Source organism: Rattus norvegicus, chromosome 3 (assembly GCF_021556685.1).
Source record: "Rattus norvegicus strain SHRSP/BbbUtx chromosome 3, alternate assembly SHRSP_T2T, whole genome shotgun sequence".
Lineage (NCBI taxonomy): Eukaryota > Metazoa > Chordata > Mammalia > Rodentia > Muridae > Rattus > Rattus norvegicus.
In genome coordinates this window covers 153,273,533-153,295,356 of record NC_141536.1, presented here as the reverse complement: position 1 = coordinate 153,295,356, position 21,824 = coordinate 153,273,533, and the positions used below count along the sequence as shown (strand labels likewise).

The 21,824-nt window shown below is 45.8% G+C and overlaps 1 protein-coding gene and 1 long non-coding RNA gene across 17 annotated transcripts in view; one reads left to right on the top strand and one right to left on the bottom strand.

Moving 5' to 3' along the window:
• Positions 1-120: 120 nt before the first annotated feature.
• The window catches only part of Dnttip1 (deoxynucleotidyltransferase, terminal, interacting protein 1), a 30,117-nt gene continuing 8,413 nt past the window's right edge, over positions 121-21,824 (bottom strand). For 6 of the 16 annotated variants that reach the window (XM_087647531.1, XM_087647547.1, XM_087647526.1 and 3 more), the window contains 10 exons: positions 15,194-15,292; positions 11,140-11,208; positions 10,851-10,904; positions 10,536-10,594; positions 9,138-9,183; positions 5,290-5,348; positions 5,136-5,196; positions 2,857-2,928; positions 594-649; positions 133-491 (listed from right to left, as the gene is read on the bottom strand). In XM_087647531.1, the coding sequence (XP_087503657.1) occupies positions 353-491; positions 594-649; positions 2,857-2,928; positions 5,136-5,196; positions 5,290-5,348; positions 9,138-9,183; positions 10,536-10,594; positions 10,851-10,904; positions 11,140-11,208; positions 15,194-15,292 (714 nt within the window). In that variant the 3' untranslated portion in view covers positions 133-352. Of the gene's footprint in view, positions 492-593; positions 650-2,856; positions 2,929-5,135; positions 5,197-5,289; positions 5,349-8,440; positions 8,516-9,137; positions 9,184-10,535; positions 10,595-10,850; positions 10,905-11,139; positions 11,209-13,935; positions 14,431-15,193; positions 15,293-21,824 lie in introns of those variants that run through there. The other 10 variants (XM_087647511.1, XM_087647519.1, XM_087647520.1 and 7 more) reach the window with 3 other exon arrangements.
• LOC147995803 (uncharacterized) lies at positions 9,096-20,758 on the top strand. The gene is made up of 3 exons (XR_015684821.1): positions 9,096-9,207; positions 15,040-15,123; positions 19,430-20,758. It is a non-coding gene; the product is annotated as an uncharacterized LOC147995803 (long non-coding RNA).

Genomic DNA, 21,824 nt, shown 5'->3' with positions numbered 1-21,824 from the left:
GACGGAGACTGTGGGAGAGCACAGATGAGGTGGGCAGGCATGTAGGTGGTCCGTTTCTGGTGTGCAGACTTATTTGGCCCTTGCTCTGTCAGGTCCCACAAGGCACTCATTACAGCAGGCTCACCACCTGTGTTTATTACAAACTTGTTTAATTGCTTCTTATTCCAATAACTTTAGAAACAGAACCACAAGCCAGTCTGGGGGGCTCTGCAGTGAGTCACTACAAACTAGCTCATGTACAGCTTGATGCTGCTAAGAGCCAACTAGACCGCATCCCCATGATGGCCTCAGCCGGGCCGGGAAAGAGGGTCTGGGAGGCAGACTGCCAAGTGTAGTAGCCAGGACACTCGGCTCAGGTCTGGGGAGTTGCTTCAGCAGCACGATGCTCATTTTCTGTCCGTAGTGTCTCCATGTATTTCCGCATCTTCTCAACCATCCAGGATGGCAGAACAAAGGACTTCAGCTCCTCCAACTTCAGGTCCAAGCATCCTCTGTAGGAGACATTGGGTGGAGATTAAAGGGAGGGTGCCAGCCTCCTCTGTGTGCCTACCGAGGCAGAAGGAGATTGGGGGAAGGGGCCCCCTTCTGTATACCTGTAGTCATCGCTGGCAGCCAAGTCTCGGATGTCTTCCTCAATGAGAAGGTACGCCTGAGGGCAAGGGAGAGGGATTCAGGACTCTGATTCATTTCACAGCAAATCAGAAACTCTATTAGGTAGAAGATGCAGGCTGCAGCTTACAGGTCGCTAGGGAGGAGGACGCAGGAAGACACTGGGAATGGTTCCTTGACAGCATCTTTCACTTAGAAACTTTACAGGTGGAGGAGTAGATTCCAGTGACAAAGGAAAAGAATTGCCCAGGCTGTACCCGAACTTCCTGACTCAAAAAATTTATCTATGGCCTTCCCACTAAACAACTACTACAATAACTGACGTGATTTACAGCAGATGGTAAGAGCTAGCAGAATACAGAGATGAGAGTAGGAAGCGATATTTACCCTGGGGACTCGGACAACGATGTAAGGGTTTGGTCAACAATGCCGCTGTGCAGTGGTTGTAGCACTGAGTTTTCCTGGGGCCCTGAACTCACACACTATTTGTTTCTGTTTTTGTAGCTGGGTTTGGCTTGTAACTCCTGCAGCCTAGGCTGGCCTTGAACTCATTGCCATTCAACTGCTTTAGCTTCTAAAGTGCTAGGATTGTAGGCAAGTGTCACACAGATAGGCACAATGTACACTAAATAACGTAATCATTTTTTAAAAGAATTGGTATTGGGGATTAAATCTGGGGCCCTCCATAAGTCAGATACGCACTCTACCCCATATATATCTCCAGCAGCCTGCCTTACCCCCCCCCCCCCAACTGCTTTTTTGAGATGGGGTTTCATGTAGCTCAGGCCAGTCCTAACTTTTCAGATAATAGAGGCTGGCCTTAAACTCCTGTCCTTGCCTCAATTTCTCAAGTGCTGGGATTACAACATCCCTAGCCTTTTGGAAAAAGCAGCCTACTCTAAAAATTTGACACAACTTCTTGCGCTAAGCCTGGTCTGTAGCCTAGCAAGCTTTGAATTAAAAACCCTCCTGGCTGGGCTGATGGCATCTTTAATCCTAGCACTCAGGAGGCAGAGGCAGGCTGGTCTACACAGTGAGTTCTAGAACAGCCAGGGTTATATATTGAGACTGTATCTCAAAAGAAAACAAAACAACAAAGAAAAACACAGAAACCCCCGCCTCACCTTCCTGAGTAGCTGGGATAATGGGCTCATGTCACCAGGCCTGGGCAGCCCAGCTTTAAAAGACCAGTGCTGAAGCTCTGGGCCTCTACTGCTGCCCTCTTCCTCCTTCCTTCCTTTGGGGCAGGGTTTCACTGTGCAGCTTTGGCTGCCTAGAACTCACAATCATTTGGTTTCCTCTGCCTTCCAAAGAAAGGCAGGCTGAGGTTACAGATGTGCACTCCATGTCCACCTCTGCTCATGTTTCTACTTCGAGTCCTGCTGCATTCTGTTACTTAAGTGAAGCAATTTGGAGTCATTTATAAAAGTGTGGCACTGAGTCACAACATAAAAGAAAGCTCTCACTGCCAAAAGGCAGGTGGCGTACACAGGAATTCAAGGCCATCAGAGTACACTGCCTGAGGAGAACGCTGTCCACAGTCATCTGAGGACACACAATGATCCTGACTGCTGCTTGATTTGAGCTGAGATGTCTTGGAGTAGATAAGAATCTGGAAAGTGCTGCCAGGTATGGTGGACATCTTTCTTTTTTCCTTTGTTCTGTTTTGTTATCTTGAGACAGGGTCTTTCTGTTATGTAGCTCTGGCTGCCCTAGAACTCACTCTGTAGACCAGGCTGCCTTGTACTCACAGAAATTCACCTACCTCTGCCTCCAAAGTGCTGGGTTAAAGGTGTCTGCCATTATGCCTGGCCGTTAACATCTTTAACTTGTGTCCCTACTGTGTTGAGAAAGCATTCTATAGCTGTATCTGTGAAGATTCCCTGTATCTCTACTATGCTGTGGTCAATGAATAAAAACCCAGGTACAGACATATTTGGAAAGAAGCATTGCTGGGCGATGAGTTCCAGGACAGCCAGGGCTGTTATGCAGAGAAACAAACAAGCAGCCTTTTCTATGGGCATCTAACATGATCCAACTTACAGGAGCGGGAGGGAAGTTGAGAGGGAGCCCTGGAAACCTTAGTCTGCTCTTCAGCACCAAGGACCAGGTCTCATGGTTCCCTTCCACCATTGTGAAGCTTAGGGTGTCTACAAAGTTTGGAGACAAGCTGTGGCTGAGAGCTGGGCCATGACCCCTGGCCCGGGTGCGTCTCTGGCAGTGAGTGGTGCATTTGAGCAAGCTTACCATCTTTCCTCCTGTTGCCCGCATATGATGCTGCTCAGCCAGCCAGTGCTTGTCCTGAGGATCTGCTGCATACTGTGAAGGATAAAGTTGGTACGAGAATGTTAGCTTAGTGGGAAGGGTTCTTCTCTTTGCCCCTTGGCCAGTTCTTACCAGTGGACCTTGTCTTGGCAGGTGTGTAGAACCAAGGGGTCACGAATCTCTACAGTGCAGACTCAATCATGCCCAGGGAGCCCGGGGTTGCAACCTAGTTGTCAGAGTTCAGGTACATGTCCACGCTCCCTAGATCTCCTTTCTTAAATTATAGCATCCCTGGAGACAGGCGACGGTTATTTTAGAGTCCATCTAAATTGACCATAGGTTCCTTCTAACACCTATAGTTATTGGGCTCAGTATTTTTTTTTTTTTTTTTTAAATCTTTGGTTTCTGATAGGGTATCACTGTGTAGCCCAAGCTAGGAGTACCTCTGGATACCCCATCCCTGCTTCTGAGTACTGAGATGATGAGCATGTGCTATTACTGGCAGGAAAAGGACCGTATTTTCTAAAACAAAAGTCAAGAAAAAGCACCATGTTAAACCACCTGGTTCTAGATTTCAATATGGAAGACAAATACGGCTAAACCTCCTACAAACCTGGTAGTAATTGCCTCCAGATTTTGGTTTCCTCATTTGTAGAGTGGAGAGCACTGCCACCAGGCATGGTGGCACACGCCTGTAATCCTAGCACGTGTGAGGTGGAGGAAGCAGGACCTGGAGTTCAAGGTCAGCCTGGGCTAACTAAGACCTTGTCAAGAGAGAGCCAGTATTTACTTCACAGGTTCTTGTTAGGAAGCAGAATGGTAGTCCAAAGTGCTAAATGCACTGTGTGACACACACACTGTGTGACACACACAAAAGACCTAGGTCATAAGCTGGGCAGGCTATTTAAACAGAGGGGGGACCTTAGCTAGGTGACTGATTGCTAGATAGCCCAGGTAAACCTCGAAGTCATGGCAGTTCCTCTGCTTCTGCCTCTCAAGTGCTGGGATAGCACATGTCATCACACCTGGGTAGGGAATCACGAGTGCTAGGTCAGTGCTCTACCACTGGGTCATCCCTGGTCCCTCTGCTTAAAAAACTGTCATTATTTTGTGGAGACAGAGTCTCATATGCAGAATAGGCTGATCTCTAATGTGATCTTTCTGCCCGTGACCACATCTGGTACATGCATGCACACGTACGCATGCACACGTACGCATGCACACACACACACACACACACACACACACACCACACACCCCTTTTGCATTTTTAAGTGATAGCTCACTTCTCAAGTATTGTTGTAATAAAAAACTAAGAGGGTATGACTGCAGACACAGAAATTCCATTTTCGGGCATTTACCCTTAGACTCATCTAGAGATATAAACAAGAACACTTGTTGGAACAGTTTTTATTACAAAAGTTTGGAAGAGACTATCCACCAGTAAGGAAGGGCTGGCTGGGCACAGGCCTGTAATCCTAGCACTCGGCAGGTGGAGGCTGAGGGCCTGGAGTGAGTGAGGGAACAGCCTGGGCAGCGTGAGACTCTGTTTAAAAGCAATCCTGTGACGTCTATGCTGTTGTTACAAGTAAGATGATGGCAAATTATTTGTGTAGGACAGATAAGCCATCGAGATATCACTGACAACAGGTTTTTCTGTAAAAATATCAGTCAGTTGCCTGGTGGTACTGGTACATGCCTTTGGTCCCAGTACTCAGAAGGTAGAGGCAGGAGAATTTCTTAATTTGAGGCTAGCCTGATCTACAGAGCCAGTTCCAGGACAGCCAGGATTACACAGAGAAACCCTGTCTCCAAAACAAACAAAATAAAACTGTACAAGACTAAAGGCAGAAAAGACGCTGGGCAGGGTGGACCGTGCCTGTGTGCCATGCTTTAGCTTGAGCTGCAGAGTGTAGGGGACTGCAGACTTGCACCTGGCTGCACTTCCTTTCCAGGAACAATCCCATGAGGCAGGCAAAGGGAGCTCTCTACACTGGGCTTGGCATAGCTGGGCAAAGGGTGCAGGTAAGGGAACCCAATTCCAGATGTTTTGACTACCAAGTCAGTGTTTGTCCAAGCTTCTCTATGCCTCAGTTTCCAAGGCTGTCTACAACCACAGTGGCATGGCTCTCCCCTCCAGCGCTCACCTACCTTTTTTTTTTTGTTCTTTTTTTTCAGAGCTGGGGACCAACCCAGGGCCTTGCGCTTCCTAGGCAAGCGCTCTACCACTGAGCTAAATCCCCAACCCCGCGCTCACCTACCTTAAAGAGGTGTGGGTGCTTGATGTAAATCCTCCCTCTGGTGCCTCCCATCCCTAAGGCCCTGAAAAATGAAGGAAGAGTGGCAGTAGGTGCTGGCCCCGTTAGTGAGCCGTCAGCCAATCCTCCCCATTAGTACCAAGGGTCTCAGACTTACTTGTTGGCTCGAGACCCCAAAACAAAGGTGGTAGATTCATTCAGCCGAGCTGGGTCCCACTGGAAAAACAAAAACAAAAACAAAAACAGGCCAGTAAGGGGTCGTGACACTCCTTCCCTGTCCTTTCTTCCTCCCTCCTTATCCATTACTTGATAGTTTATGCAGGGAATAGAGTACTTACAATGTTAGGCTCTGTGCTAGACACTGAGGATAGAGAGATGAGTTAAGACACAGACTGATTGCAAGACTATCTGATGGACCATCTGAGGGGGCCATGACATGGCTGGGTGCAAGACATGGGAGGTGTATAAAGGGATGGATAAAACAGACAGGTCTCTCTTGAAGAGCTAACCCCTGAAGTTACCTCTGGAACGGTGAGTGCAAATCAGACAGGTAGGGAGGGAAGGGGCATCCTGCAGAGTGCAGTATATAAAGGCTGAGGAGCACTGGTTTGGAACACTGAACAAACTAGGTAGTTTCTGTGTTACGCTAAGAAAGGGAAAATGAGTGAGAGGCAAGTGAGAAAGCACAGACAACTGGAGTCCCTCGCCACACTGATGGGTTGTGCTGTGGTCACACAGAACCACTACAGCGTCTACTGGAGTAAGCCTGATGTGCTTTAAGGATAGTTTACTCTTTCAGCAATGTGGATGACACACAAGAGAGTGAGGCTGCTATGACAAATCAGAATGGAGGGCCTAAGCTATGGCAAAAGTGAGGAGGAGGAGAAAGCAGACAGGAACTGTAGTGCATTCATAGGTAAGGGCTGGACTGGATGCAGAGGCGAGGGAAGACAACAGGCAACATTAGCTAAGGTAAGAAATAGACAGGAGCTGAACACGGGAGGCCCTGTGTTCTGTTACAATCATCAGCACATAAAGTGGAGCTCACTTTTTGTCACAGTGGTACACACCTGTGAGGCTGAGAAGGATACTGAGTTCAGGGCTAGCCTAGGCTACATACAGTGAGAGCCTATCTCAGAATAACAAAACAACAAACACTAATGTTTTATGAAGAGAGATCCTCATTACAATGTTGGATCTGCTGTGTCTGAGAGCTTATTTGGAGGTTCTGGCTGGGGGCATAGCGCCTGTGTACCTCTGACCAGAAAATGACCGTGCTCTGCCAAGGAAGGTGAGTCACTCTCTTAGAATGAGATGCAGCTTTAGGAGGGGTGCACATGGAATGGCGAGGGTGGGACAGTCCACCTGCCAAGCCTGCCACATCACCTTAGTCAACTCTAGGCACCACTGGAGTGACATATGTTGTAGGCAGATGGCCCTCACACCCTAGATAAGCTGTTTGCCACGCCTGTGCAACTTCCGGCAGTGAGGACTAGCAAAACAGGAAGAAACTACAAGGTTGAGAGCTGAAGGTATGAGAGGGACAAAGAAACCTGGGAAGTGTGTAAGACTTGGTCTGAGAGGGTTGGGGATTTAGCTCAGTGGTAGAGCGCTTGCCTAGGAAGCGTAAGGCCCTGGGTTCGGTCCCCAGCTCCGAAAAAAAAGAACCAAAAAAAAAAAAAAAAAAGACTTGGTCTGAGGCCATAATCGTGGATAAGTAAGATCCCTGAGCCCACCATGGACAAGAGGCACTGGAGGTCTTACAGAGGATGAGTTTGAATCAGGCAACTTACAACCACCAGCTTCAAGGGAATATAATGCTCTCTTCTGACCTTAATGGGCACCCACATACATACTCACATACATATAAAAGCTTTATACTAAAAAGACCCAGAGAGCTGGTGAGATGGCTCAATGGGCAAGAGCATGTGCCCTGAGCATGGTGATGTGCATCTGATCCCCAAGACCACACAGTGGAAGGAGAGAACCAACCCCTGGGAGGGTCACTGACCTTCAGATGATCTTGTGCACGCATGCACGCACAGTAAGTAAATGCATTAATAGCCACACAGAGGAGATTTGGGTGAAGTGGGCCAGGGAAATAGTACTGGGGATGCCTACCATATGGGTCATGCTGAGGAAGACCTCTTTTTAGGACCAAAAAGGGGGTTTGGAGAAAACATAAAGATTCAGGAGAACCTGGATCACCAGTTTTAGAACTCGAGAAATTTCTTGAAGATTTTAGAATCTAGTGGTTCTATATGGTCTGTGCTGTGGTCACACAGCACAACCCATCAGTGTGGCTATGGACTCCAGTTGTCTGTGCTTTCTCAGTTGTCTTTCACTCACTTCCCCTCTCTAGAGCAACACGGAAATTACAACTGTAGGGAAGCAGAGGGAGGGCTAGATGAGGTGGATGAGGTGGCTCATTCAATGCCAATGTCTGGGAAGAGGATTCTTTCTTAGCTGAGAAGATGCCCCTCTCTGCCTGCAGAGCAATTTCATAATTAGTGATTTATGGGGAGGCCCCTGCCCATGGTGCACGCCGCCACCTCTGGGCTGGTGGCCCTAGGTTCTACAAGAAAGGTTAACAGGCACAGTAGCTCATGGCTTTAATCCCAGCATTTGGGAGGCAAAAACAGGCAGGTATCTGTGAATTCAATGGGGGAGATGGGGACGAAGCAGGCCAAGTGGGCCGGCCACAAGGAGCAAGTCATTAAGCAGCACCCTCTATGGTCTCTGCGTCAACTTCCTGCCCTGAGTTCCTGTTCTGACTTCCCCTTGCTGACGGACTGTGATGTGGAAGTGTAAGATGAGATTAACCCTGTCCTCCCTAAGTTGCTCTTGGCCATGGCATTTTACCACACCAATAGAAACTGTAACAAAGACAGTAGCTAACTTATTTAATAAAGTTCTAACAAGGATGCCTCACTAGGCATCCACATTTCAATAAAGAATTCTGATCATAAATAAAATTGCAAAAGTATCTTGGAGGTGGCAGAGGCTAAAGGCATTAACAGATCAGGGCCTCATGCTTGGCTTTATCACCAGCAGCTGTATGCCGAGGCAAGCTTCAAGTGTATTGGGAGCGTGAGATAATGCCAGGAAACAAGATGCCACCAGCCCAACAGGGGATGGCAGGAAGGACTCTCAAGCCCAAACAGGGACACGATCTGCATCTTGTCACAGCATCACAAAGATAAGTGAGCCAGCAGAGCACAAAATCCTGGGTGGTGTCTTCACAGACAAAGCAGCAAGTGTTAGCAGCTGTCAGTTTAAAGACTTAATTCTCCCTTTTAGAAACTTACTTTTAGCCTTGAACTTGCAGTGATCTTCCTGCCTCTGCCTCCCAAGTGTTGGGATACACGCGTCAGCACTGTGCTCTGAATTTTAAAATTATCTATTAAAAACTAATCAAAACCAGGGCCTCGTTCATGCCAGACGAGAGCTCTACTACAGGGCTGAGCCTTTAGCCCAGCTTTTAAGTTTCCCTCTAATTCCAGGAAAGAAGGAAGTCATTCCACCTGCAGGAAAATGATGCAACTGCAGGGGTCACATTAAATTAATCAAGTAAGTTTCAGAAAGACAATACTGTACGCTTTCTCATGTGCAGTTCCTAGATCCCATATATACATATAAATCACCTATGTATATATGACATGAATGTAGACATGAAGCTTAGGGAGCAGAGGGGGCTGATGGAGGGCCAGACAGGCAAGGGAAGGCAGCAGAGCGCGGACAGGGCGTGTCCTCAGTACAGCGTGTGTTAGGATCACACCTAGGGCCTTCATACGCCAGACAGTATCTGCTGCCCAGCCCAGCTCTTTACTTTCCTTCTAATTCTAGTCCTTCCTTGGAACACTGTCTGGAGGCCATAGTGGCCGAAGGCAGGGAGACAGGGAAGATGGGTCTGGAATGGTGTGAACATAGCACGTATCATCACTTCCAATCTCTGCCTCACAGGGGCCCAGAGTCTCGGTCACTGTCATGTTCACACAAGCGTACCTTGGGGCCTTCTCGGCGAATTGGTTCACAGGATTTTGGTTTCCATCTGCTCAGAAGAAAAAAAAACCAGGTGAATTCTCCAAGTGATGGAGGGAGGGATGTCACTGGAGGGCCAAGTGATGATGGTGTACTGTTTTCTGGCAGTCATTAGAAATAAAAAGGAGGGGCTGGAGAGGCGGCTCAGCAATGAAAGGCACAGCTGCTCTTCCAGAAGACCTAGGTTCAGTTCCCAGCACCCACACAGCAGTTCACAACTGTCTGCAATTCCAGTTTCAGGGGATCTGACATGCAGACATACATGCAGGCAAACCACCAATGTACATAAAAATAAAACCCTAATTAAAAAAATATGAAGAAAAGAAGGCCTAGAGCAGAAACTACCTCAGAGCCTAGCAACGGGCAAGGCCAGGTGTGTCCCACTGCAGCTTTCTCTTCTGTGGGAAGGAGGTCAGGCCGGCAGCTACCCTGTCCACCTTGTGTTCATGAGGGTGAAAATGCCTGGTCTACTTAGTGAGTTCAGGCCAAAAATGGTTTAGAGTAAGACCCTGTCTCCAAGACAGGACTTTTAAAAAGGCTGCAGAAAGGATGCTGTAACTGGATACAGATCGTTATAACTTTGCCCAAACTCACAACAGCAGGAATGAACCCCACAGCAGCCTGCAGGCTCCATGATGGCGGTAAGCTGAGGCAGTCATAAACTCTAACAAACGTGCCATTCTAGTGTCAGTTGTTGCTAACAGGTACACATGTATGGGGCAGGGAGGGAGGATTTATTACCCTGAATCTTCTACTCATTTTGTGATGTATCTAAGAATGCTCTCTAAATAGAACTTAAAAGAGCTCTTTGAAAAGAAAAGAACCATCCTCTAGTCTCTAATAGTGCTTCTAATAATTGTATGATTAGTTTTTGTTTTTGTTTTTGTTTTTTTTTTTTTTTTTTTGTGACAGTGTCTCATATAGTCCAGACTGGCCTTTAAGCCACTAGTCACTGTGTAGCTGAGGATAACCAGAATCATCCTGACTTCACCTCCTAAGTGTAGAGATCTCAGGTGCCTGCTACTGGAGCCTACTAGGGCAAGTAATAGTGACTTTAAAAAAAAAATCTGCTAAATTTTTACAGAGTACTCTTTACAGAGTACTTGTAAGCTTGTACTTAGATCAACTCTGAACATTCAGACATGAATCAGGTCTGGGGTTTAATCAAGTTGGAACTGTTGTGGGCTGTGTAAAGCAGGACAAAACAACTCCATCTCTGGGTTGGGAATCCTCTCCCACAGTAGCTTACACCAATGGACCCGAGTCTGCCAGACTTTCATTCCTGGCTTTTTCCCACTCATGGCAACCCACCTCACCCCCCAATTCCCTTTAGCTCTTACAGCACTGGTAACCCCTACTCACACCATGCCAGCAGCTGCGCGGTCATTTGACAGGACATGTCCAGGAGGCCGACCTTTCCTCTGCACAGAGAAGAGCTGTCAGAGCCCTGGTCTGGGGGGGCATCCCTGGTCTAGTCTGCTGGGGCCAGGTCAGTCTCCAGGACAGATGATTGTCCAGAGAAAACAAATGACATTGGAAGTGCCTTGGAGAGCGACTGTTTCTCTCCTTGCCACCCCATGCCTGGAAAAGCCCAAAGGTAATGAAAGCCCAGGTCTTCTTTTGGAACCGAAGGGCCCTTTCCCAGCTGGAAGCTCCAACAAGGACTTACTTGCTTACCTTTTTGGGAATGGGGCTTCCTCGGTGGGACTCCTCTTCTGCCTGCCGGCCACGCTGTAGAAAAAGGGAAGAAGTCCGTGCAAGGCTGGTGCCTGGGAGCTGAAGTCTTATGCGGCTACAGTAAACGGGCCCTGGACTCCAGAGGCTACCACCTGACCTAGGTCTCAGGAGTCTTGAATGGTGGCTTTGGACCTGGTTCTACAGATGGTGTGTCATTTCCCAGGTCCACATACTTTACCTGCCTCCCACTTCACTCTCCTCTCCCAAGGCCCTAGGCAGTGATTCTCACCTTGATCCCTGGAAGTTCATGGGCCAATCTGGGTATCACTTTTTCTCCATCTGAAAAGAGTAGCTTTGCCTGAAAGGGAAGACCAGTGCTGACAGTCAGTGCTTGGTGGGGAGTACGACTGTAAATCTCCGAACGGGTAGTTTCCTGTAGTTCACACTCACATTATGTTCAAAGAGGAGCAGGCCAGGAAGGCACCAGCACACACATCCATTTATGAAAAGTGGCTATGAAGCACATTCTGTTTCTGCCTGTGACTATGGAGGAAAGGGAAGGGGCTGGTGAGGCACCAAAGGCTGGCCTGTGCTCAGTGTGTATGAGGCCTCGAAGCACAACAGCCAACTCACGTTAATCTCAGCACTTAGGAGGTTGACCCTCAGGACTGCTGCACATTCATGCAACTCTAAGGGAAAAAAGATGTGTATGCATTTGTGTGTGTGTGTGTGTGTGTGTAAGTCAGACCTGTCAGCTGTCTTTCCCACGTGCTGTCAGGCAAGCACCTTTAATTTTGGAGCCATCTTGCCAACCCTTGTTTTGAGAAAGGGTCTTTCCATGAGGCCAAGCTCACTGAGGACTTGCTAGGTAGCCAGGCTGGCATCCAACTTAAAACTGCTCTGCCTCTGCCTCCTCGTTGCTGAGCTAGAGGCTTGGAATACGCCCAGCTACGTCTATACTCTTAAGCATTACTCGGAGAGCTTGTCATATAGACCAGGTTGGCCTCAAACACAGAGATCTGCCTGGTTCTGATTCCTCAGTGCTGAGATTAAAGACGTGTGCAAACACCTCTCCCTCCCTCTAATTTCTGAGACAGGTTTTTCAGTGTGGCCCTGGCTGTTCTGGAACTCACTCTGTGGACTAGGTTGGCCTTGAACTGAGACCACCTGCCTATGTGTGCCTCCTCAATGCTGGGATTAAAAGTACGCTCCACCAGTGCCCTGCTGTACAAACCCTCTCAGTGAAAAATGCTATCTGCAAAAATAAAGTGAACAAACGCAAACGAGAAAACTCAAGGGAATACATGGGAGGGGAGCTCAGCCATTTCCCCCAAACAAACACAAGGAAGGGTCAGAGAGAAGGAACACTGAGAAGGAAAAAAGGGCATAAGGAGTGAAGGCAAGAGAACCAGGACTTAACCTACCCGAACTAAAACACTGGGCTGGAAGTTGGCAGTGGGTAAGGATGCTTCGGAACCCACAAGGTTAGTGTAAAATAAATAACTTCCACCAGCAGTGAATAAAATAATCCTAGTGTAAATCATCACGTGTAGTCTGAAGAATTTTCTAATCAAGTAAATGTGTATGTTTTAGACAAGGGAGGCCTAAAACAAATTTTATTAATGTGTGTGTGTGTGTGTGTGTGTGTGTGTGTGTGTGTGTGTGTGTGTGTGTGTGTAAGTAAAACATTTTCTTTTGACAGTGTTTCTCTGTGTAGCCCTAGCTATTCTGGAATTCAACTCTGTAGACCAGGCTAGTCTGAAACTCAGAAATTCACCTGTCTGTGCCTCTCAGATGCTGGGATTAAAGGTGTGCACCACTATGCCCAGCTATTTGTTCCCATACTAGAAGAGGGCATTGGATCCCATAGGACTAGAGTTATAGACAACTCTGAGCTCTCCTGTGGGTGCTGGGAACTGAATTCATGCCCTCTGGAAGAGCAGTCAGTGTTAATGGCTGAGCCATCTCTCCAGGCCTTTTTTGTTGTTTCTACAGACAGGATCTTACTGTGTAGCACAGGCTGGTGTAGACTTCACATGCCTTCACCAGGCTGGCCTTAATCTCAGAGATCCTCTTGCCTCTATTCCTGAGCCCCAGGACTACCACACCTGGCATTCAAAAGCAGGGGACAGGGGTTGGGGATTTAGCTCAGTGGTAGAGCGCTTGCCTAGGAATCGCAATGCCCTGGGTTCGGTCCCCAGCTCTGAAAAAAAGAACCAAAAAAAAAAAAAAAAAAAAAAAAGCAGGGGACAGTGAATGCTGGTCATGCCTACTTAACATTCTAAAAAAAAATTATTATTATAACTACTATTATTGTGTGTGTATGTGTGTGTGTGTGTGTGTGTGTGTGTGTTTGTGGCATATATGCCTCAACCCCTACACACACGAGGGAGTCAGATGACAGCTTTATGGCGTTGGTTCTCTCCCCTTTAGGTGGGCTTGGGGGGTTAGTCTCAGGTTGTCAGGCTTTTGTGACAAGCACCTTGCCCACTGAGCCATCTCTCCTGACCCTTCTTCATCTTTACATCTTATCCGAATTCCTCAGGAGTCTCCTAAATCCTTTTCCAATCCAGTGTCCCCGAAGCAGCCAGGACGATGTTTCTTTTACCTTTTGATTATTGGGGATGGAGCCCAGGCAAACACCTTGCTGCTGAGCTGTACTCCAGTTCATAGTTATCTTGCTAAAATGCAAATGACACTAGGCCACTCTGTGATTACACACCCACACCATCCACTGGGGCTGCATGCTCTGCCTACTACAGCCGTGCTGTCTATATACCACGCCATTACCCTATGGAACTGGTAACACTCTCCTCACTCACTCCTTAGACACACCACACCCTTTCTTGCCCTGAACTCTTCATCTTCTAGGAAGCTCTCTTACTGGACATTTGTTGGGTATTGTCATGGGAGTGCACATCGATGGTGCCTGATACTAAGAAGCACATAGTAGGCCCTCAATAAATAACAAGTGGAGTGAGAAATAAAAAGACAGGGACCAGTGAGCTAGCTCAGAAGGTAAATGCATTTGCCGCCTGATGATCTGAGTGAGTTCAGGTATTACTTGGAGGAAGGAAGAATGTCAGACAGTCATCTTCTGACTTTATTTATATACAGTCATCTTCTGACTTTATATACTTGCCGTGGACCACTTACACACATGCACACGGATACACACAAACACCCAGAGGAAAGGGATTTGAGATGCAGGTGAATGAAGAGAGATCTTTCAATTTATCCTCCTTCAGTTCAACCTTAGGGACACTATCAGCAAATGTCTGTTAGCAACGGTTACAGTTGTTCACACATGACGCTCATTCCTGCAGTAAACAGTCTGGCCTCTTAGGAATTTGTTGGCTAAAACAACATAGTCTCCAAGAAGCAGGTCTGTTTCCAGTGTTCTTCTGGGGAGCTGTGCCCTCCCAGAGCTGGGGATCAGGCAGTGTCTTTGCTCCTTTCTGAATCTCGTCACAGCCAAGCAAGGCATCGTTAACAAGTTCACAGTCAAGCAAAGCACATGCTGGATGCTGACAGTCTCCATTAATAGCACAGCTGACACAAGCATCAGGTTCTCTAGTGTCTGAAACAGTCAATTATAGAAATGATGTCAAGTCTCCTGACCACACCTGAGATGCAGGAGGACAAAAAGGGTGCCAGGCCCCATGACCCAAAGAAGCTAAGACTACTTGAAGGGGATTCACCAACCACTTGCAGAGGCGAGGCAGATCTTAAATTACAATTTGTTTTCCTTTTTAAAAACGTGACAAAATTTTATTTATTTATTGACTGCATGTATATGTATGTGTGTGGACACTTATGTAGGTCAGAGGACAGCTTGTGGGAATGGGTTCTGGGAAATTAAACTCCGGCTATCAGGCTTGGTAGCAAACATCTTATTGGCCCTTCTTTGCCTTTTTCATTTGCTTTATTGTGGCAAAGCTAACAGATATTACATACATGAGGGGGTATAATGTGTTGGTTTATATCACAATACACTGTTACCACTGCATTTGTGTATGTGTGTACAATTTACAAGTACTTTCCTAAGCAGATATCAAGTAAACAAGAATGACAACATGTACCAAACTGAATCAACCTTCTACCCGCTAGCTACTGTAGCTTCCCAGATAACCACTATTTCCTTCGGTTTCTGTCAGTTTGGTAAGCAGTTTCTTCCTTGGTCACACAGGGATGAACATGCATGACCTGTATGGCTCCTGGCACATGTGTATGCTGCTTCAGTTGTCAGCAGCTGCCCTAAGCTCAACCAGATGTAAGTGGCTTCCTCATGTCCCCCACTCTTAGCCCACCTTGAACCTTTGTCTGCATCCCTTGGCCCTTACCTGCTCCAGGCAGCTGCGGCAGGCCTCCTGAATCAACTGTTCTGCATCCACCTCTTCACCAACGTTGTCTCGCACATTCAGCGCTGCCTTCTGGAAGAACTAGGGGAGAACATCAGCACAAAGTCAGAAGACTTTCAAGAATGCATTAAGCAAAGGGAACACATGTGTAAGGGGAAGGTGGTAACATTGTGGAAGATTGTTGGCTTTGCTTATGCACAGCCTCTCAGTTTCATAATCACTTGTAAAGAAAAAATGCTATGCCACAAGCAAATGAGTCAACATAAGCAGAAAATCAACACAATGGAAAATCATGACTGCATTTTCATTAGTCAGTCCCTTATCTTCTGGACAGGGAAGGTGACCCAGGACCCCAGCAACACCAACAGACAAAGGTTGAGTAAGGCATAAGATAACAGGGAGAGCTTGGTTCTAAAAATGCTAAGAAAGTGTATGATGAGGCCAAACATCTGAGGTGTCTGAGAACACATTTATTTAAGTATACAAGTTGGACCAAGGGGATGCCTCCGTGGGTTGTAAGTATCCAAATTGTATCTCTAAAAGAAAGTTATCAATTCAGGCTGGAGAGATGGCTCAGTGATTAAGAGCACTGACACTCTTCCACAGGTCCTGAGTTCAAATCCCAGCAACCACATGGTGGTTCACAACCATCTGTAATGAGATCTGATGCCCTCTTCTGAAGATAGCAAAAGTATACTCATATATAATAAATAAATCTTTAAAAAAAAGTATAAATTCTTAGATATAAGAAAGTTCTGGAAACTACAATGTTTCTGTTGTGAGAGGCAGCTATAAGGATGCATTGCCACTTTTTAATTAGCAAGTCCAGTGCCTCTGTTGTTAACATAAGAACCAGACTAAATGTGCCAGCTTTTAGTCCCAGCACTTGGAAGGTAGAGGCAGGTGGATCTCTGTGAGTTCCAGGACAGCCAGGACTATGTAGAAAGACCCTGTTTCAAAATAAAATAACAGACAAAATAAAAGGGAGAACACATGAAATGACTGTATATAGCACCACCTTTCTGGAGAGCAACTTTCTTTCCCTCATACCCCTTAATTCCATCTCAAGGAACTGACTCTTCAGAAACCCTCAAGTGGATAAGGATGTACACTTACAGTGTCATCGAAGTATAATTCTTTTTAATAAAAAAAAAAACAAACTAGGGGTTGGGGATTTAGCTCAGTGGTAGAGCGCTTGCCTAGCAAGCGCAAGGCCCTGGGTTCGGTCCCTAGCTCTGAAAAAAAGAAAGAAGGAAAAAAAAAAAACCCCTATATGAACTGTTTATTTGGTTAAATGTAGACACCATGCAGGAATTGGTGCTTTACTTTTGTGATGTCTTGGGATTTGAACTCAGGTCTTCAGGCTTGGTGGCAAGTGCCTTTATCTCCTGAGCCATCTCATTAGCCCCCACTGAAGTATTTCATGCAACATGAGAAAAAGTAAACAATCCCAAGGAATCTCCTAGGCACTAGCTAATTAAGTCATGGCATATCGGTGAAAGAGATGCTCTGTAACTATCATGAAGAGTCAGGATGAAGTACTACATGATGATCTAGAAACATGACTCATATACCAAGTGAGGTCAGTCAAGGTGATGAGGTTTGTGCAAGTGACACAGCTAGAGGGCTGTAGAGCCACTGTTGGCAGTCAGCTATTACTACTATTGTGCATGTGTACAGAGGTCAGAGGGCAATCCTGTTTTCCTTCCATCATGTGGGGTCTAGGATCTACCTCCAGGGTATCAGGCTTCATGGGAAGTGCTTTACCCACTGAGCTGTCTCACTGGCCCTGTTTTCTGATTTTAGAAGGAGGCCTCACAGACCCTAGGCTGACCTCCAACTAGTGGAGGATGAGCCTGAACTCCTGATCTTCTTGTCTCTACCTTCTAAGTGCTATTACAGGTATGTGCCACACCTGGCTTTAGAGAATATCACAAAACTGAAACAGAAAAATTGAATTATAGAATAAAAACCTAACACTCTCTACACAGACAGTCCAAAGTCCTAGTGTTTTACTATATATCTACTCATTCTTTTGCCTATCTATCCATCAACTCAATGTTATTAAATATTATTATTTGCAATGTTAAGGTGCAAACCCAGGGTCAGTGTATGCTAGGCAGGCTTATGCACACTGCTAATCTTAAAAAGTGGTATTACATTTATACATACATATATATACATATAGTGTGTGTGTGTGTGTGTGTGTGCGCGCGCGCGCATGTGGGAGCACATGTCTTGGCATGTGGTAGAGGTCAGAGCATATCTGTGGGGCTGGATCTTTCCTTCCACTATGTGTGTCCTGGCGATTATATTCAGGTCATGAGGCTTGGCAGCAAGTAAAGTACCTTAAGCCCCTTAGCTCGCTCAATGCTCCAGCCTTTAGTTCTTTGAGACAGAGTCTTAGTAGGTAGCTCAGGTTGGTCTTGAATTCATAATTTTCCTGATTCCGCCTTCTGGGTACTGGGGTTACAAGCATATGCTTCAGTGCTAGGCCTGTTATTAAGCATTATAATATTAAATAGTCTATATTATAATTTCTTTGAAAAAGCCTAAATACATTCTTTAGATTTAGTGTGTGTGTGTGTGTGTGTGTGTGTGTGTGTGTGTGTGTGTGTGTGTGTCTGCTGCCTGAGGGACCAGAAGAGGTTGCTGGTCTCAAACTAGAGTTAGGAGTTATGCATGGTTGTGAGCCACCAAGTGTGTGCAGGGAACTGAACCTGGGTCGTCAGTAAGAGCAACAGGTGCTCTTCTTCTTCTTCTTTTTTTCTTTTCTTTTTTTTCAGAGCTGGGGACCGAACCCAGGGCCTTGCGCTTGCTAGGCAAGCGCTCTACCGCTGAGCTAAATCCCTAACCCCACAACAAGTGCTCTTAATCAGCCTTGATTTTTGTTTTTTTTTTTAAAGATTTATTTATTGTATATATATATGAGACACACCAGAAGAAGGCACCAGATCTCATTACAGATGGTTGTGAGCCACCATGTGGTTGCTGGGAATTGAACTCAGGACCTCTGGAAGAGCAGTCAGTGCTCTTAACCGCTGAGCCATCTCTCCAGCCCTTGTTTCTTTTTCTTTTTCTTTCTTTCTTTTTTTTTTTTTTAACATTTATGTATTTGTTTTGTGGACCCATTCCATGGCATACTGTGGAAGCCAGAGGATAACTTGGAGGACTTGGCTGTCACTCTTGGTGGAAGGGCTTTCACTCGCTTAGCCATCCTGCTGGTCCTGGAACATCTTTTTTAAAGCAGCAAACATTTAATAGACATGAATAAAGACTCACTTGAGCAAGAGCAAAGGTTAAAGAGATGGACTGAAGAGATGGCTCAGTGGTTAAGAGCACTGCCTGCTCTTCCAGAGGTCCTGAGTTCAAATCCCAGCAACAACATGGTGGCTCACAGCCATCTGTAATGGGATCTGATGCCCTCTACTGGTGTGTCTGAAGATAGTGACAGTGTACTCACATAAAATAAAAAACAAAACAAACAAAAAAACTTTACTGAGAACACTGTTAGGGTGCTCAGATGAGGCCAGGCTTCACAGGAACGACACCACTGGATTTATTTTTATTTCAGAGGTTTCTCTGATAGTTGTATGGAGGGTAGATTTAAAGAAGGAAACAACAGTCAGAGCTGGATGAGAAACAGTGAAGGTGTCAAGCAGAATGGGGCATGAACTCTGCAGGAGAGCACTATACATGAAAGACAGAACAGAAGGTCTCTACACAAATGACCCCAAACTGAGCTCTGACCCTGACTGTTCCTGCCCTCCTCACAGTATGCCAGTAGCAGCTCTGCTCTCATAGCTGCCCAGGGGAAGTGAGTTGGGAGGTGTACACCTCCTCTCAGTCTGCATCACAGTTGTGGATGTGAAAATACACAAGCTACTGCCTCACTGCTGGGGCTCCAACACTGTCACTTCCTGCTGGGATTATTTCAGTCCCCCTGCAGTCTATTCTCTACATGATAATAATTCTTTTTTTAAATACAATTATATTAACTAATTTATTTCTCACTATGCACGTATTCTCATTGTGTAGCCCTGGCTCATCTAGAACTTTCTCTGTAGACCAGGCTGACCTTACCCACATATCTGCCTGCCTCTGCCTTCCAAGGGCTGGAATCTTGAATTCCAAGGGATTAAAGATTATGTGCATGCCACCATGCCTGGCTTATAAAATTATTTTTAATTATATTTATGTGTTCAAATGTGCTTGCAGAAGTCAGAGATGCTGAAGCTTCCAGAGCTGGAGTTAGAGCCAGATGGAAGCCAAGCCACCTGCCCTGAATGCCAAGAACCAAACGAGGATTCTTCATCCACAGTGTGTGCTCTTAACTCCCAGCCCTCCCTAAAAACAGCCAGTCATTCCTTTAAAGCATTACATACAGAAGCAGGAGAATCAGGGTTTGAGGCTATCCTGAGCCATGTAGTGGATTTTAAGCCTCTTTGAGCTACTTTAAAAGCCAAACCAAACCAAAAATGGTTGGGATTGTAGAGATAGCTCAGGGGTTAAGAGCACTGGCTGCTCTTCCAGAAGACCAAGGTTCAGTTCCCAGAACCCACATGGTAGCTCACACTGCCCATAGACTCTAGCTCTAGGGGATCCATTGCCCTTTTCTGACCTCTGTGTATACCAGGCACACACAGTACATACCTACATATGTAGGCAGAACACTCATAAACATAAAAACAAAGGAGGGGGAAAAACAACCAAAACAAACCCAAAAGCCCAACAAAACCCCTAAACAATCCAGAAGACAAAAACCCAAATGGCCTCAAAGCCTTCACATGATCTGCAGCTATTTCTTTTTATGTAGTCCGAATTATCCTGATACCAAAACAGAATAAAGAAAATTATAACCAAGCTCCTTGAAGAAGAGAGAAGAAGAATTCTCAACAACAGAGTTGCAAACTGATTTCAAGAAAACATGGTAAATATCATGAGCAAGCAGGCTTTAATCCTGAGACATAGGGATGATTCACATTTGCTAATCAATAATGGAATTCATTAAGCAATAGACTTAAGACAGAAATCAAATGATCATCTTACTAGATGCAGAAAAGGCTTCTGACAAAATAAAACATCATTTTGTGATAAAAATCCTGCGAGAGATGGAATGTATCCCAACATAACAAAGGCTACAGATGACAGACCTACAGCCAACATCCTATTAACTACAGGAAACTCAGAACTGAAATCAGGAACAAGACTCTCCACTCCCATTCAGTACAGTAAAGTCTCAGCTACAGCAACCAGACAAGAGAGACAAAAACAAAGCACACAACAAGGAAGAAAGCAGCCAGCGGAGCTTACTTGCAGATGAGGCTTTACACTCCAGAAAACCATGGGATTGACAAGCACTTTACACACCAGAAAACCATGGGATTGACAAGCACTTTACACACCAGAAAACCATGGGATTGACAAGCACTTTACACACCAGAAAACCATGGGATTGACAAGCACTTTCAACAAAGAGGCAGAATTAAAAAAAAAAAAATCAACATTCAAAACCCTACAGCCTTTCTCTACACTGCCAGCAAAGAGGCTGAGGAAGAACTCAGAGAAATCATTCCATTCACAATTATTACAAAATAAATCTTCCAGTAAAGCTTTAAAAACAGAAGGAAATTGGTGAAGACCCTACAGGATGGAATGACACCCCCCTCCACCCCCCCAGCTCATGGACTGGAAGAATCAATACTGTGAATTGGCATTACCAAGCAATCCCCCTCAAAATGCACAAGTGTCTCTAATAAGAACAGGCACCCTAGCTCTGTTTTTGAGTAGCCCAGTGGTCACCTCTTCTTTTCCCTCATTCCCTACCACTGTTTAAAGTGAACAAGGGCATTATTTGTTTTATACACTGTCACCATCTCAGACATGCCTGACAATATGCTAATCATGAGTTACTATTTTTTCCAGTGTTTGGGATCAAACTCATGGCTTTATACTCATGGCTTTAGACTTTTCATGGTCTAAGCAAGGGTGTTGAATACATTAAAATGAAACCATTTGGCAAAAAAAGCAGTGGAAAAGTTATTGGGGTGTATATTCAGAATGGAAGCCTATTTCCTCTGTGTAGCATGCATGTGAACAGAGACTGTTGACAGGAGGAAGGACCATCCTGCTTGGAAGTACCCTCTATCTCCCCACCTCTTTTCTCTTCTTTCTTTCCTGATAGGATCTTTCTATGTAGACCAGGCTGACCTCAAACTCCAAAGATTTGCTTGCTTCTTTCTCCTGGGTGCTGGGATTAAAGATATGTGCTACCATGCCTGGCTTTTTCTAAGAATTTTTAAAAAAAATTATTTATTATATATATGAGTACACTGTCGCTGTCTTCAGACACACCGGAAGAGGGCATCGGATCTCATTACAGATGGCTGTGAGCCACCATGTGGTTGCTGGGAATTGAACTCAGGACCTCTGGAAGAGCAGTCAGTGCTCTTAACCTCTGAGCCATGTCTTCAGCCCCACCAGGCTTTTTCTAAAAATTTTTCAAAAAATTTTTGTGTATGTACCTGTGGAATTTATACTCCAGGTATAATCTGCAGAGGCCAGAAGAGAGCACTGGATCCTGGACCTGGAGTTACAGGTGGCTAGGAGTGGC